Raw genomic sequence first — 17,509 nt, 5'->3', positions numbered from 1 at the left:
GTGTGCGTGCACTGAGCAGCCGGGGGGGGATTTCCTTCTTTAAGCTTTCAACTCCCACCGGGCTTAGCTCGACTGTATGAACCCTGATGTGGGCCTGCCTCTAACACATGGCGTCACACACTCTCGACACACACGCGCACACACACGCACGGACTAACACACAAACAGAATGTATACACTGAAGCTCAGCAGGGGAGCAGTAGTGCAACACCGGCTCCTAAACATTTGGCGGTGGACGTCTCATTGACAGATGTACAGGGAATCTAGCAGAGAGGGTCGGGGCATCGCTGCGTCCTCCTCTTCCTCCTTCTCCTCTCCATCCTTCTCTCCCTTTACACCCTATTCATTTGTCATTTTTGCCATTTCTGTTTCTGACTGGTGGCTGCTGGTTGTGCCTTGTATGGGGTAGTTAAGGGAAGAAAAAAAGCATGCCCAATTAAGCCACATTGCTGTGCGTGTGATAGCTCTCCTGGCAACAGCGGTATGCAGTTCGGGTGAGCCTGTCGTCTACAACCATTAAAAAGAGGCTTTCCTGGTTGACAGGAGCAACCTGTTTGCAAGTGTAAAGCATTCGTTTCCTCATCTGTGAGTTCGGCCATAACACACAAAGAGTTTGGCAGGATTTTTTGGAGCAGATGAGAATCTGAGGGTCTCTTTGAAGCCAGTTTGCATACGTTCAAGCTGGGAACTCATCGGCTGCAGTCGGCAGACTCTGGAGATTACGGCCGGTATTTGGGGACTTCTGGGTAGCCAGGCCAAGACTTCCTGTTTCAAGAGGAGGTCACAGGTTTACGACTGCAGATAAATTTATCATCAGACGATAGCAAGCACCAGACATCCATGGATGTTCATTTCTGGGCTAAAAGAGAAAAAAACGACTCGTTTCTGCTTAAATTTAGTCGGGAGGTGAAAGGACGCTGTTGAAAAGTGGAGGGCTTCAAGTTTAATGGCAGCACAACCAATTACTGTCTGGAAATTATCACTGTGATTATTATAGCTGTGTATATGTATATGAGCTGGTTCGCATGGGTCTCGTTCTTTTGACTGTCCAGACTGTCTGGCTGCGACTCTGCTGGGACTCTGAGGAGCATCCTTTCAGTGTTCAAACACATTTAATGGCGTCTTTTTCTAGAAGTCCTAAAAGAAAAGCCGTAAACTTTTTATCCAACGTTGTGTTGACAGCAGGCAAAAAAATCGGCTTTTTGGCGTCTCTTCAAAAACAACCAAAGCTCGTCCAGACACGGCGGCTCAACACAAAATGCGACGACGGAGATTCATGTGCAGAACCTGTTTGGAGATAGCAGCACGTTACCCTGAACAAAGACCTCCGATGACCCGTGCAGCAGGAGGTGGAAGGATGTTTTGTCACGTCGCTAAAACTCTCCCAGTTCCCCGTTTCTAAATTTCTGTTCCCTCGCCGTGGCCACGTGTGCAACAGCTGCCTCCAGCACAGCTTCCCGGCTTGCACGTATAAAATGGAGGAATATAATAAACCTACTAGTTTATCTGAATTCACTTTAGGAAGAATAATGTACAGATTAACTGCATACATCTGTGTATGTAGCTGAATCCACTACTCTTCACTTGCAGGTTGGGAAACAGCCAACAGTTCTTTCCTACCCATTTCTTTTCGCCAGTCATTCGCCGATATCGGAGAGATGTGAGCAACGGGGCGTGAAAACACTTCCCCTGCTCTCCTTTTCCCTCTCTACTACTCTTCTTCTCCCAGGAAGGCAGCCCAGAGGTCAGTGCAATCAAGACCCATGAGCAACAAAGGGCCCCTAGTTAGGCGTCCAGCTCAGTGCCTGAGCCAAAGGCCAGCTTAGTGGGGCGAGACTGTCCATTAGGCAAGACCCTGGAACACCCGAGGGATGTGAGGTGAAAAGGGTTAGAAGGAAGAATAAAAACAGTATCAACCCAGTCGCACACACACACATATTCTCAAAGACATACACAGATCATATGAGGCCTTGTTTGACACTGCTGTCAGGGTGCAGTGAAGGGGAAAGACAAGGCCCTGTGACACGCTGAGCATCACACACACACACACACACACACACACTTACATCTCTCCATACGTGTAAACCCAAAGAAGGTAATAATTCCCATGTTTTTACAGACTTTCACAACAGTGTCTCACAGGTTTCAGAGCTGACCATGTGATCTACAACAGTGCCTCCACCCTCCGTCGCCGTCTTCTCCTTTTACACTGATCTAATGCAAACTTTCCTGTTATCATATCCATCTGTTCTCCTACTGCTTTTCTATTTTGCTCCACTGGGCATCAACTGACAGCAACGCATCATCGTCTTGAAGCATGTCTGGGCCCTGCCACCCAACCTTCGCACACCCACAAGGACTCCTTCACCACCGCTCTCGCCCACTTTATCCTCTTCTCGTTGGGGTCAACCCTCAGTTCCCTCAGGGCTGAAGTCACCAATCATGTCCACCGGTTCCTACGCTTTACCTCCATCCCTCAGACCGCTGCTGTCTCACCAATCCAATCGACCTCCCTTTCCCTGCCTCCCCCACCCAGGGCCAAGTCCACAGAACTGTGGCCACCAATCACGGCTTGTCAGGCAGCCGGTCCTGATGGAGCACGGTGTCAGAGCAACGCTGAAAGCTGCCGAGGATGAAGCCTCGAGAGACCGCTGCCTCTCTTCGCTCTTTTTCTTCCTCTGTCTGTCCCTCCCCTTCTTCCTGTCTGGCTGATGACTCGGCGAGCTTTCCAGCAGAGACAGATATACGGGACTGTGTGACGGGGAAACACGTCAAGTTTAGCCTGAAGTCATGACATCTCAGTGACAACGGTGGTCACAATTAAAGAACCACAAAGACAATAGCTCTATAAGGCTTTCCATGTCAGGGTGAAAATAACCCAGTCATCTTTACACTGGGATGAACAACAACATTACAGTTTACACTCTCATTAATATTAAATTAAATCATTGCAAATGCAGAAGCAGTGTGTAGTACTGTACACTTTCTGTATCGACTATCAGGCAGACATGTTTGTGAATAATCTTTAGCTGACTGAGGTTTGTGGGCATTTGCCCTCATTTCAGTTTGAGTGCGTCCTCGCAGCACTTTCATCTTTCTTCCCTGTTTCAGCCGTTCGGTCGTAGATCTGCTGCTGTGCTCGCCGTTATTTCCTGTTTTATGACCTAATTTTAGGCCATACTTTAACTGTCTTTAATACAAAGAGGTTCATGGTCAACTCAACGACTCCAACAAGCCCAGATCACCTCCTCTCCTCACACCACCGTGCTCGACGATTGGTGCGAGGTGCTGGTATGCCGTAAGGGTGGGAGATTGGACGAATATTGCGACAATCGGCGATAGGCCGCGCCCTTCACCCATCGTTTGTAAGTAAGTTTGCTATTAAGGTTGGTTGAAGCTAAGAGAAGCAGTCAACGGAAAAAATAACAGCGCTGTTTTAACATCTCCAGCTACAAGCAAAAGCAGCGATTCATTTACTGAAACTCATAACAGAAAGAAAGAACGGCAGCCGGTGTTCAGAAAAAACCCAAAACATTTTATTTAAATTCAAAAAACAGAATGGAGAGGAGGGAAACAACAAATACACGACTAAAAAAGTGGTCTCTTCCAGCACACGTTAAAAAAAATCTCTGGTGTAAAGTTCAGCCTTTTGTGTGATTTGGCACATTTTAAAAAAAAGAAAGAAAAAAATCCAAAAAGTAGCTGCATTATAAATCTCATCTCTCTCGTCGACATTAATCCTGAAACAAAGAAGAAGAGAAGGTAAAATATTCCCTCCAAACAAAGCTTAGAAATTCTAAATGCGCAAATCAGCCCGTGCAGGGTTACGTTGCTCCGCCCATTAAAAGGTCGCCTATCATCGGTTATTTATGGAAGCCTGTTTCCGCCACTAAAAAGTAAAAAACAAATCCATAACTCAAAATTCTGAGTTATTTTCTCGAAATTTCGAGTTATACTTTTTTTTTTTTTTGGCAGAAACAGGCTTCCATAGGTTGTCGGACTGACGATTGTTGGTTGGAAAAATTTTATATATCGCCAAACCGTAACCTGCCGTGTTTGGTTCATGCCAAACGTAGAGGCGTATCATGACCAAACGTCAACCTTGGACATCCATCCTTCGATCGGATGAAATTTTGCAAACCTGAGCTGTGAATCCACACAAAGCAGGTCTGTACCGAGGAAACAAAGCGCATTTTAACTTAAAACTGCATGGCAGCAAAAGAAACGCACACAGTGAAGAGGAAAAGTGCATTACTATAATTTCTCCACAGAATAAGTCCCAGAATGCATTTAATAAAAACGTGATTTCTACATAGCGATGTATCAAAGCACAGATATTTCCTTAAAATCGAATTTGAACCGCAGCCTTGGCATAAATGAAAAACAGCATGTTTTACAGTCAACTCGATGCAGTTTGTAGCAGGAAGATCAAAGCTTCCTTATTACAGTAAAATGTGTGGAATAGCCACGGAGAGTTAACATCAACCTTAATAGTTAAAAGAAGGCCTTGCAGTAAAAACTATTCATAATTCAATATTTCCTTTATTTCTCTCTTGATATTATGCTGAACCCAGAGTGGATGAAAAAAAAAGATACTGCGTGTGTATAATTTGCAATTTCATGCAACAGTGGCTCATGAGGGGAAATATGAGAGAAGGATTGAGGAAACGTGAAGGCTGATGAACCAGAGGGGAGCGTAAGGAGAGGACGGACAGATCTGTGTGCAGAGATGGAGATGATGTGACAGTCGCAACAAGACAGAAAAGAACATCATTACAAACATAAGATAAGACCACTCAGGAAATCGACTCAGCCGTGGATTTCCTGAGAATAACAACAACTAGTTTCAGTTGGCACAATCATCTTCAGCAGGTATGAAACAGCCCAACACAAACCTTTAAGCATACGTGCAAATATCTATTATTAGTGAAAAAGGAAAACAATTCTCTTGATATCAAATGGTATGGATAACAGAAACAGTCCCACTGGGGGGATGCTGGGTCAATTTGGATTTGTTTCGAAGTTACTAAAAATAAATCTGATTTTTCCAACCAATCGCTGTCCAGGTAAGTGGACTGGTGGAGATGCATCGACTCTGCTCTGGGATCCTTGTCTCATCGTTTTTCCAGACTTACATAAATTTAAGTCTTAACCTTCTCGTTCCCCGAGATGATTCATGCGTTTCATTTTATGCAAAGCTTAATTAGTTAACCAGTTTAACAAATAGTCACGTAGTCGAGCCCTTTAAACAGAGTGAAAGTAAAAACAAGGAAATAAAACTGCAGCGTTTGAGATGGAAAACTGAGTTTTACACTCGCAAGCAGAGCAATTTGCAGAAGGGAGTGTCCGAGTGACTAACTTCACATTTTGAAATATGGTGGAGCTGCAGACAGTTTCTGCAAGTTGGGCCTCTGTTGGTGGAACTTGCTGAGTGTTTATCATATCATCCTCTGTTCTTTACACAGAAGTGGGCCTTCTATACCACACTGTGGTGTGTGTGTGTGTGTGTGTGTGTGTGTGTGTGTGTGTGTGTGTGTGTGTGTGTGTGTGTGTGTGTGTGTGTTTTCCACTACTTTGGGATGAGATCTGAGAGGAAACGGACAGATTTCCATCTGTCTGCTTCATTTGCAAAAAAAAGTCCTTCTTATGATTCAAATATATGCTTTAGCCACCTCTCTCTCCCCTCCCTTCCTTCCTCTCTCTCCCCTCCCTCCCTTCCTCTCTCTCCCCTCCCTCCCTTCCTCCCTCTCCCCTCCTCTCTCTCCCCTCCCTCCCCTCCTCCCTCTCCCCTCCCTCCCTTCCTCCCTCTCTTCCATCTCTGCTTCTCTCTGTCCAAATGGCATCTGTGGATGACCAGGGCACAAGTCTCAGGGGTTGATAGAGAAATCGTGTTGGGGGGAGAGAAGGAGCGAGCACCTCTCGCTTCACATTTCCCTAGCACCACCCCGGCATGCCAGCCAGCCTGCAGTCTGTTCTCCTTTGAGCTTTCTATTCTACCACTGAACAGGAGAAAAAAATCAATTCATATTTCCATAATCCACACTCCTGTCTGTCTGCATGTCTTTGCCTCTCCCCCTCCTTCCATCCCACTCTCTCTCCCTCTTCCTCTCTCTACCCCTTCTCCCCTGGGGTAGACTAACCCCTCCACCCTGATCCTACGGCCTACAAATGTCATTACGCTGAGCAACAATAACGGCCTAAACAAAAGGAGGCCTCGCTCTGAGCTGCGAGCCCCTCTGCAGAGATCGCTGGCTGCTGCCGCCATATGCCGGCCAGCTCGGGCCACAGAAAGAGAGCGAGACTGTGGCTACAGAGGACTCCAGCCTTCAGAGCCACAAAGGAGGAAAGGAGCCTTAATCCTGGTAATGAGGCCCGTGAATACAGCCTTTATGTATACGGGGGAAAGGGCCAATCCCTCTGTACACAGCAGGCTAACTGGCCATCTTAAGGGCCATCTTATCCACACAAACGATCTGGTCGACAACAGAATGAAAGAAAAGCGAGGTTGCGGGGGGCTAAAAAGGACAGCCACGCTGGAGAGGATGCACGAGGCCCGCGTCAACACAAAAACCGTGTTGGCCCTATGTTTACGTCTTCATTTCAGTTCCCCCCCTTCGCTTCCATTTCCTGTTCTTCCCTCTGCAAGTGTGTAATTTCTTGCTCGCTCTCCCATTCCCTCACTGCCTTTACCTCTTACTCTGATAGCACGCTCTGGTTCTTGTGGGGCAGGCAGACATCGCCTGAAGCATCTTTCTACAACTCAGTTTATTTCTCAAAGTGGATCAGAGAGGCAGGAGAGCTGTTTAAACTCACTAGCTATGCTGCTGTGTTGAAGTCTATCGTAACCTTCGCCACATATTGGAGTCTATCAGCTACACGTCTGTTTATTCCCTCCTCTCAGCTGACAGGCTGCCCAAAGTCATCCGTCCAGCCATCCGGCTCCAGGATCTGCTCTGTGGTTGCTTTTAGCACCGAACACAATGTACAGCCCGTCCTGTCTTCTCTCTCTCAGCCTCCGCTCGCCGATGATGGGCACACGCACGTTGTTAAAGGCTGCGTTACTGTTTTGATCAAGTTGGGTTTAAACTGTAAAGGCGAATCGACAATCGAGCAAACACGACACCCCGCTGGGCTGCTGTGTTTTTCTGAGGGTAAAGAGACTTTTAAATGAAACGATATTTAATCCAGAGTTCACAATTTCCCCGTGAGAAGCTGAGAAAAGCTGTGACTAGCATTAGGAAGGTTTTCAGGTCACATTCACTCCCTCATTGGTTCTTATTTGAACCAATGAGGGAGTGATGAGGCTCGGGGACCGAAGGCATCCCAGGAGAGAGCGCGGCACTGGATTTTAACCAAAAACAACGTGTATTTAATGTGAACCTGTGGTTAATGTCTGCCATATAGCACTGGTGCATCCTTAGAGCGAACCCAGGATTGAGCGGCTGCACGTTTGGGCAGACTCAGACTTCAAACGGTTAAAGTTTGCAGCCCGTTCGAACCTGTGATCACCTGACTGCTTAACTTCATCGCACAAATGGTTTCCCCACGTTCTCTGCTTTGGTGAGAAACTCCATTAAAGTGAAGAAAAATAAATAAAGTCGGAGTATGATTTGGAATTTAAGTCACAAACTGGTCACAGACACCAACCCTCCGAGTGATTTTCATCAGAACGCTGAGCCAAAGAGCACAAAACAGATGTTTTATTTTTAATTCTGATTTCGAATGAACAATAAATGGAAACAAAAGGCAAACAGGAGGACAATGAGACACCGAGAGGAAAACAGAGGTGCGCATTCCTGTCACGGTTGCATGATAATTACTGATTCGTCAGTTATTGAAGACCTGCTCACTGCTTTTCATTACCAACAACAGACGTACAGTGAGACGGAGAGTAGGAGGGGAGAGAGAGAAGGAGTGGTGGTGGTGGTAGGTTTTGGGGAAGGTTACCACAGGATGGCAGGGTGAGTGAGGGCATTAGGAAAAGGAAGGAAGGGAGATGCGAGAAGAGGAGGTGGTAGAGGTTGTCTGTAACATTGAACCAGGGGAAGATTTGGGGGGAGAGACAGACAGAGGAATGAAAAAGCAGAATGTGTTCCAACCTGGTCTGTGTGGTCCTGGGGGAAGCTCCACAGCACGGTTGGATCTAGAGGTAATTGACAGACAGCATTAATCAGCGGGTGAGAAACACACCGTCTTTGCTAGCTGCCTCAGAACACATACATATTAATGAGAGGGGTGGGGGCAAGGGTGGCTGCTGTGAGTCTGTGCACGCACGCACACATGCATACTCGCGCACACACACACACACACACACACACTCGCGCATGCACAGAGTGAGCAGCGCACAGTGAAAGACAAGACACAGAGTGTCTCGGCTGCATGCGCTGTAAATATGCAAATCTATACTCTGGTTGTAGATATGAGTTTATATTACGCACCAAATCATGCACGTTTAAGCCGCAGTAACACGCACCCCAGTTTATTTGCTTAATTATTGCTACATTGATTCAAGCCTGGTGTTGCTGAGGAGATGTAATTCTTACACTAAAAGGTTTATTATTATTGTTATTATTATTCTGCAGCAGCGCTACATGAAACCCAGCACACTGCGATATCCATTTGTAGTAAACAACTTAAACAACACTGATGCTGACAGATTAGCCAAGGTGATTAACTAGTTTTGAATAAAGGAAATGAAATATGTGCGATACCCGTTTTATCAGCCAGTGATAAGAATACAGGAAGTAAGGCGTGTTCGGCGTAGAGAGCGCTTCTATGAAACACTCTGTGGTGCACTTCTGGCTTCTGATCAGACAAAATTCAACATCTGGTGTTTTAGGAGGAAAGCCTCAACATATCGTATCCTCGCTGCACCAGATACAACCTGGTAAGTTGGTAACAGACACGACAGACCAGCCAACAGAACTGCGATCATCCAGCAGTCGTATGTATTTAGCAAAGACAGAGCACAGAAACTATTTCCAGAATATCTGGATAGTGAATAAGGGCGTGTTTGGCACACGTGATAAAGAACCGCGTAATCGGCGCCTCGGCCGACGGTTGCCTCAGCGCGACCCACGAGCGTCCAAACTACACACGCTAGTTTCTCTCAGGCTTAATGCTTCGTGTTTGAAATGAAGCGATCACCCAGCCACAGCCAGAACACAGGGGTCTGTGGTAAACATGGCTTCCACAGCTCCAAGGTCACCCCGTGACCCTGGCAAGAACAGCGAGGGTTTGCACAGACAAGCTCACACATGCCAAGTTCACTGTCACGGCCGCAGAAAAAGGCCCACGGGCTCATAAACACCCCCCGCCTCTATGTAAACAAAGCAGAACGATGAAAAAGTTCATGTGAAAGCAGCAAACCTCTCCAGAGTTCACCCGGTCTGAAACGCGAGGACGACTGAGCCCTCTAACAGAAAGCTGAATGTACTCGATGGACCTCGAGCCTAAAAATAACGCAGAGAAGAGAAGACGGCTGCTCGGATGAAGACGATATGCAACACCACGAGTAGCTTTGTGGCTAACGCACCGGGCTGTCCGCGAGAGACAGGGGGACACAAAGGACCCACGGATGACGGGACGCAGCACAATCAATGATGGCTTACATAATCCTGTTGGATCATTTCATGGGCCCCATCCTGAAAAGACTGACAGGAAAAAAAGAGCTCCAAGCTCTACGACCCCCCATCGCCCCGACAGTTCGGCCTATTTTATGCTTATTTACTGGGTGAGAGGATGGGAACTGCTGCTGGTGAACGATGCAGGACAGAGGAACCAGACGGCTTGTTCTGTACACCACCTCAAGTATTGATGAGGAGATATTCCAACCTATTCACCGTGTATGAAAACGGCCCCAATAACCTTTAAATCGGCCCCTTCGATCCAGGAAAAGTCCCTGCGTGCCTACCTGACATGTTCATTTTGAGTTTGGAGTCATGCCTCGAGCAGAGAGAGAGCGACTACACGCAAAGAAGACTTTTCTGGTGCAGCAGGAAGAACTTCTGAACATTACCAAACACCCTCCTTTATCATTCACGTCCTTCTCGTCTTTGCTCCAGGTGTTTCTTCTATCGCCTCCATTCGTTTTCTCCATCCCAGCGATTTCAGCTCCATTGCTGCTCCTTCCACACTCACCTCATTTCTCCCCCCTCATCCCACCCTCCCCAGTTCTGCACCCCCTTCTTTATTTTTCTCACCGTCTTGCAATCACATACCCCTCCCCTTCAGAACGTCCAGGGCGTGTGGTGGACGCAAGAGGGGGCCCGAAGGGGGTTAAGGCTGAAAGTTGAAGGTTACAGAGGTGAAGAGGACCCCCGCTGCTCCTCCAGGGGACACAAATGTCACTATGACAGATCCTGCACTGGTTTATCCTCCCTCCCCTCCTGCACACGTGCACACACAGTGAGAGCTCCGTGATACGTCTCATTCTGAAAAACACCTGAACTCTGCAAAGACTGCTCCAATTCATTTTCCTCTGAGAACGACGTGCAGAATGTTACTAGTTCAAACAACCTGTCGTATTGTTTATGACGTGATTTGCACGTGCACTCTCCTCTGTGGGTTTATACTCTGGCTCCAGTATGATGTGGACGTCATACTTACATGTTTTCTGTTGCTAACAAGGACATAAACCACTTCCTGTGTCCAGCAGACAAGGCTAGCAGCAAGCTGGAGATACAGTGTGTGTGTATATGCATGTGCACATAGAATAATTAAAGGTAAAGGTGCTTATAGGGCACCTTTCTAGTCAATTTGACCAGTCAAATCAGTTTCTACTACAAGTCTTATTCATCACACACACACAGCGTTTTTGTCCAACATCCAAATAGACACACTCACACCCTGATGGATGGATCTCTCAGTATCTTGCCCCAGCATACTTTAGCAGGCAGGCGCGTAAAGGGCTACGAACTTCTGACTGGTAGACGACCCCCACTCTCCCGTATCCCAAATGATGGGACACTCGTGCATTTGTAACTGGAAAAACTTCAGCGCCGTGGTCGAGGATACCTCTGAAACGTCCGTAAAACCAAGCTACTGCTTCCTGCTGTTTGCTTAGACATCCATCACGCACGGGTCTTTGGGCCCACGTGCATAACAGACTGATCTGATAGACATACACCTCTCCCATGTCAATCAAACTACAGCTGACAGATTCTATACAGAGCTGTTGCAGCCCAGATTAAAACAGGACATTTTAGCTAGAGTGACGAGGTGAAAACAACCTAGAGCATATTTCACCCTGGTGGGGTGTAAACAGATTCAGTGGGTGAGAATTGAATTGAAATCACCTATCGAGGGTTAGATTCCTCCATTCGCACCTGAGAAAATTGATGTGGGCAAACGTGGCGATGAGTGAGGGCTGACCACTGGTCTGTTTGCAAAGCGTGTGCGTGCCCTGTGTGCAAATGTGTACCGTGTGAGTAGATGCGTGTTTACAGATAGACAGCGAGCTCAGGAGTGAATATTTACAGTACACTAGCTTGTCCATTGATCCCTGAGGGCTTTGAGCATGGCTGAACTCCAACAGTCACAATGGGGGCAACAAGCCGGCAGCCCCTGAGCCGTGACACAGATACTGGTGAGATGAGGGCGGTGCTGGTTGATCAAAAATCAGTGTTTTGGCAATTTCTGAGACATCTGCCTTTGAAAGTCAGTGGAAAAATGGATTAATGGGGAAAGGGTGCTGGGGGCGGCGTGCAGGGCGGTGGAGGAGAGTGGAGGAGGGAAGAGGTGGGTGCGTGGCCTAAAGGCCGTCCGCAGATGAAGCAATTTGCTCGTCACCCTTCGCTTTGCAGCTGACGGTTGGTCACTAGTGAACACGCCAGGCTCTGGTAACCATATTGAAATTTCCCACCTCGACATAAGTCAGTGAGCGAAGCTTTTCACCCCACTGGCAGTCACCTCGATCCCTCACCCAACAGCTGATGAAGTTTAGTCCTAACCCACCAACTTTGCTGCTAAGGGCAGGATTTCACAGTTGCCATATTGCTGCTAGTGTTCACCAGCAGAACGATGTGGTTAAACAAAAATAGACCCGCAAGCAACAACGAGGAGGCCGAGAATTTCTGCAGGGCACGAAATCTAAACCGGACCCGTGAAAGCTCGCAAAGGCAGTCGACGTATCAGGTTTGGTGCCCTCGCGTCCTTTTTAGGAAGTTCACCATGAAATTTGTTGGATTGTAACTGACAAATCGTTTGGATTGTTAAAAAAGAACAAGAATCTGATTACATCTGTGAGGATTTATTTCGGTGCAGATTCCATAATGTTTATACAGTTTTTACAGCTTCTGAATGCAACATGAATATGGTCAACATGACGAGTTGTCGGGTTTCATCCTTGGATTTTGCAAGATACAGCAGGAAAAACAAGTACTGAACACCTCAGCAGTTTTCCAGGTGGCGTCTCGGAGCATAGGAGGAGCATTAAAGCATGTTCAACACTGTTTTCTCTTTGTAATTTCTCATCATTGCACAAACCTTAACTTATGGACATCTATGACATTTAGACATTTGCACGTCTGGATTGGACGGTTTGTTATCGACATCTGATGAGAATTTTATGTCAACGGCGCCTTTAGAAATCGATTTACTTGGAAAAATGGTGAAGTGTTCAACACGTATTTTACCTGGTGTATGTCAGACACTAACAACATGCCAATAAAGACAAAACACATTTCTGCAGCCGTCCATCTAATGAGTTATTCGTTTGGACAACCTCAGGAACGAGCGACGCGTCCGATACATAAACTCGTTTCTTCCCGTTTCACCGCCGATTTGATTTGAGAGTAAAAATCTGAATCTAGACCCAAGTTTTTTCAGTTTTGGTAAAGATATGAGATCAGCACAGTTCGACTGACTGGTTTTGGTCACTGGTGGAAGAACGTAGGAGACAAACCAATAAACACGACGTGGTAACGCTACTTTCCTCCGATATCTTTAAGTCTTTGTATAAATTTCTATCCGATACTTCTGGCACATTCAAGTAAGCAAAAAAAAGAAAAACGCTGGCATGTTCGACTTGGCATAAATCTACTGCTTCTTGGGATTTTCAAGTAGGCTAAAAAGAAGCTGTTGGCAGAGGATGTCATCCCTAACGCTGCTGGTTGGAAGAAAAAGTTGGCTCGTTACAGCAGCGTGTCAGAAACCTCTCGCTGCCCAGTGCAGCGTGGCAACTCGCTCGACTTCAAGTCATTTTGTCACCAAACTAAAAACAGGAAAATCCAACTCGCACGATGCTAAATAAAAACGAGTCTTTTCAAACTATTCGAAGAACCCCGACGACGATCGCGGTTTACGACTGCGCTGCAGAGGCGTGTGCGCGTTGTTCTATAGGATCGCCTCAACAACAGCAACCTGAATGCGCGGCTTTAAAACCGTTTTCAGCAAAAACCCCTAAATCCAGTGTGAATACACATTTAGATGAAAGCCCCTATTTTATAATTCTCTATACTATGTGAATCAAACACAGACTCGCAGCCCTCGTGGCCATCCACTGTTCTAAAGGCATAAGAAATGCACTTTTTTCACCTTATTCCACGAACGACTGTGTGTTGCGAGTGAATAGGGGGCCTGTTTGTTAAGAGAGGCCAAATCCCATATGGTGAACAGCAGCTCCTCTGGTGAGAAGAGAATCTGCGAAAGCCACCGGCAGCCCCTCTCCTCCATCCGAGCTCCAGAGATGAAGGGATGCAGTGCCTGCCTCTCCTTGTTCCTCCTTTCTCCCACTCCCTTTGCCTCCCTTTCTTGGCCAGGGGTTAAACTGCTGCACTCTAACCTCCTTGGCAATGATTTCATTCATTTCAGTTTCTCTCACTCACTCTCATCTCTGAGAGATTTATTTCACAGTGTGCAGTGGATTAGGCCCCCCTCGTATGCCCCTGGACAAAAGCATTGTTTTAGCGCCGGCCCGTTCGCTGTAACTGGAGGAAGCCGCCGCTACCCGGCGTCCACAATATGGCCATTGTGGACACGGGGCTAGAGGGACCCTGCCTCCGAGGCGTCTAGACTTTGAGCCTGGGCCGAGTGGAGAAACGGGGAGAAAATCCCATCAGGCAGTGGAGTGAAAGTTAACTAAGGTAACCTGCTGTGAACCTGATGAAGATGTCAAGCCAACATATGGCAAAAAATGTCTATTGTCAGAACGGGGAGCTTTCTTCCCTCTGAGGGAGGGTACGGTAGGAGGAGACGAAGGGTGGCTAAAGAAAACCGGGGATGGGAAGGGGGTATGCAACCTAAAGAAAGGAATAACTGCGGTGGTCATCGTTTTACTTCTGGATCAGTAGTCTTTTTCTGGCCGGGAGGAGGCCCAACCCCTCCGCGCGCAATTAAAGGCGTAAGCAGATTAACTGGCATCTTTCAAAGGCCAGCAGAAAGAAAAACACTCGCAGGCGCTTTAAACTGTTTTTCCCTTTTTGCCCATCGAGGCTTACATTTCATGCCGATTTAGCGAGCGGAGGTTCGGAAAGAGAAACTTCTTAAACTATGATATGGTTCTTAGGTGTTCTAACACCGATTGGTCACACCGTGTTGGTACACGATTAAATTAAAACCTGACGTCGCAACACAAAACACCATATAATCGCTCCGCTGCGTGGCAGCGTTGATCTAGATTGGCTCCATAAATAGGTCTTGATGATATTTAATTCCAATGCTTCAAATCTGAATAAACAAAAGGAGAAAAGAAGAAAAAAACCCTCTAAGGTAGAGCCTGCTTTACCAGCCAAAAAACCCAACTGGCAGGCTTCACATGCGAGAGATGTTGGCCTCGGGGATTTCGAAGCCATCTCTACAGCTACATCTGAAGAAGATAAACAACAGTCTCAGCTGGAAGGAGAAGAAAGAAAGCGCTGCATGGAGATGATGTGACCCTATTAATGCCACATTAGTTGTTCTGTCTTTCCAGCTATGAGAGGAAAATGCTTCAGTGGGATGTGCAGAGAGAGAGAGCGAGGGAGAGAAGTGAAAGCGATACTGTCTCCAGGCTAGTTGGGATGCAACCCAATTTCACAGCTTCACGAATGAGTGGCACAGCATATGGATGCAACCTTTGTGACAGCCTCTGTGTATCACCACGTATCAGCGTTGATATTCCCAGTCAGATTCCATACTGGTCCAACATTATGTCAAACGCTGGCTCCGCATGACTGCATCTTCAGCGCAACACCAGCGTGTTTGTCGGGAGGAGGCGGGTGTTAGCCTCCTAAGCTAAGAAGAAAAAAAACAAACTGGCGTCTCCCAGGACAGACTCTCTAAACCTCCTGCTCGACGTGCACAACAATGAAACCGATGATGGCAATAAAAATCCCTAAAATCTGAGATATAACCTGGAATCCAAGTTATGACCTAGATTTGTCTCTGTGATACTGAAGCAGACGACAGAGTTTTGATTACAGCAGCACAAGCTTAAGGTGAGGATCTCGCCGCCTGGCTGCCGGCTGATTGGTTGGAAAAACCCAACATATCTGCACACAGTCACGGATTTCCTTCCATATGGTCCAACCATCTGCCTCAGTCAACAGCATCTATAAAAGCAATGTAAACGAACAACTCTATTATTAGGCTAATATGCATAAAAACAAGAGCACACCGAGGTGCAACTTTGGTCATTTTTTCCTCTTTTATTCCACAAATCTTGTTGAAACTGTTTGTTGCAAAGCAGAATTTGCTGGGTCATGTGACCGATAACGTATACGGTTTAGGAAAAGCTGCTGATCGGGGTCATTGTCAGACAGTCGGATACTTGGGAGAGAGTTCCTTTTCTTTTCTCTGAGGTGGCGGCAACAGCATCAGAGGAAACGCTGTGCAGAACAGCAGCTCCTTGAGATGCGGAGGGGATCGATCTCTGTTAATGTCATATGGCACAGCACCCAGAGGCAGCCGCGTGGTACTGATGACAGTGTAAAGCCTTGCCTTTGGCGGCTACATGCTCGGTGCTGCCGAGCTGTGATTTGAAGTTCACATGTAAAGGCTGGCAGACAGACAGCTCTCAGTCAGTCAGGCAGTCAGTCTTTCCACAGGGATGACAATATAGCTGTTAAAAGCATACGATAGCTCCTAATCTCCAACACATTCACGGGGATCTCGGTGCTCTGCAGGACTGATGGACAAAGTACTGACAGAAACACACACACACACACACTTCTCAGAAATGTAATTGGCTTCTGCAGAAAAGTGCGCACCAAGTTTTGCAGAACAACAACTTGTAAGGGGAACACACCACGTCCTGCAGAACGCCATCTCTAAAAATAAAGGTAAATAACAGCTTGCATTACTTTTGCTGCAATAAAACATTTACAATCACACATCACCGTGTAAGCATCCTGTTATTTAAGAAAAAAAAAATCATCTTACTCACTTAATCATTCTTCAAATATTTCCTCTGAGCAAACAGAACAATGAGTCAGCAAAACTTCCTCCAGAACAAACTCGCACCAAAGCCCAACATTCATCAATAGGCTTCATATCAAAGTAAAACCACTGTGTCGATACGAAAACAAAGGCCCAGTGGCTAAATGATGATTTGCAATGATAAATGGTCTCAGACATCCACACTGACCTATATTTTCTGTCCTGAAAAAATAGGCCAGAACCCAAATTAAGGGCCAGCGGGGGCGACTCCACGGATGTAAACGCCATCGTCTTCAGAGTAATTGTGGGGTGTTAGGCAACATCGGAGCAGCCTTGGGTGGAGAGACGTAGCCTGAGGGCAAAGCTGCTGGCATGTAAATAGTGAGAATAGAAGCTGAGATGACAGCACAGACAGTTTTATTTGGCATTAGACACTAAATTAAGGGCTAAAGGACAACAGCCTGGATGTCAGGATACCAGTGCTCACATCACGTCAGTAAGTAGGCTGATTTCCTTAATTGCCGGGGGAAACATTTCTGTCTTTTACATCACTTTACGTGGCTCTATGTGGCATCAGCCCAGTGAGATTTCACCTTTTGCAAATTTGTGGTCGTTTCCCCAGTTTTCCTGTCTTTTTTTTTTTTTTTTTTTTTTACAAAAAGCTGGAAGTCTTTCACCAACAGAAGCAGAGAGCGGTCTGCTTTTTTGCTTTTAAATCAAAAACATTCACATGTACACCTCACACAAAGTGGTGTATCGTTTAACACGGTTGGTAACCATATTACTCGCCTCGTTCCCGCTGCACACGATACAGGAAGCGGGCCAATTCATGCAGTCATGAAACGTGACTCAACCCCTAATCCTTTTAAAACCCCGTCACCGCCGTGCTCTACATGACAGGCGCAAAAGTCCACGTATTTCCCAGCACAACTTTTTTCCTTAATGAAGTCTAATTTGCAGACCAGGTCAGATTCAAACTCTCTGCAACATTAAAACAGGGTCTGTGCTGATCCTGTTCATCGGTGGGCTAAAGTAGGCCACGCTGGTATTACACGCATACGGACCAGCCAATCATTATTCTTTCAGTCAGAATAATTGGTTGTGTGTGTGTGTGTGTGTGTGTGTGTGTGTGTGTGTGTGTGTGTGTGTGTGT

The 17,509-nt window shown here is 46.6% G+C and overlaps 1 protein-coding gene across 4 annotated transcripts in view; it reads right to left on the bottom strand.

The window, feature by feature from the left end:
- dennd1b (DENN/MADD domain containing 1B) overlaps nt 1–17,509 on the bottom strand; it is a 91,666-nt gene that overhangs the window by 64,210 nt on the left and 9,947 nt on the right. For 3 of the 4 annotated variants that reach the window (XM_005933782.3, XM_005933779.3, XM_005933780.3), the window contains exon 3: nt 8,100–8,143. The exons of the other annotated variant lie outside the window; for it this stretch is intronic. In XM_005933782.3, coding sequence (XP_005933844.1) covers nt 8,100–8,143 — 44 coding nt within the window. The remainder of the gene's footprint in view (nt 1–8,099; nt 8,144–17,509) is intronic. 4 annotated transcript variants of the gene reach the window in all.

The sequence above is a fragment of the Haplochromis burtoni genome, unplaced genomic scaffold (genome assembly GCF_018398535.1).
Source record: "Haplochromis burtoni strain Fernald_Lab_line unplaced genomic scaffold, NCSU_Asbu1 Contig_173, whole genome shotgun sequence".
Taxonomy (NCBI): domain Eukaryota; kingdom Metazoa; phylum Chordata; class Actinopteri; order Cichliformes; family Cichlidae; genus Haplochromis; species Haplochromis burtoni.
This window is presented reverse-complemented; position numbering and strand designations above follow the sequence as displayed.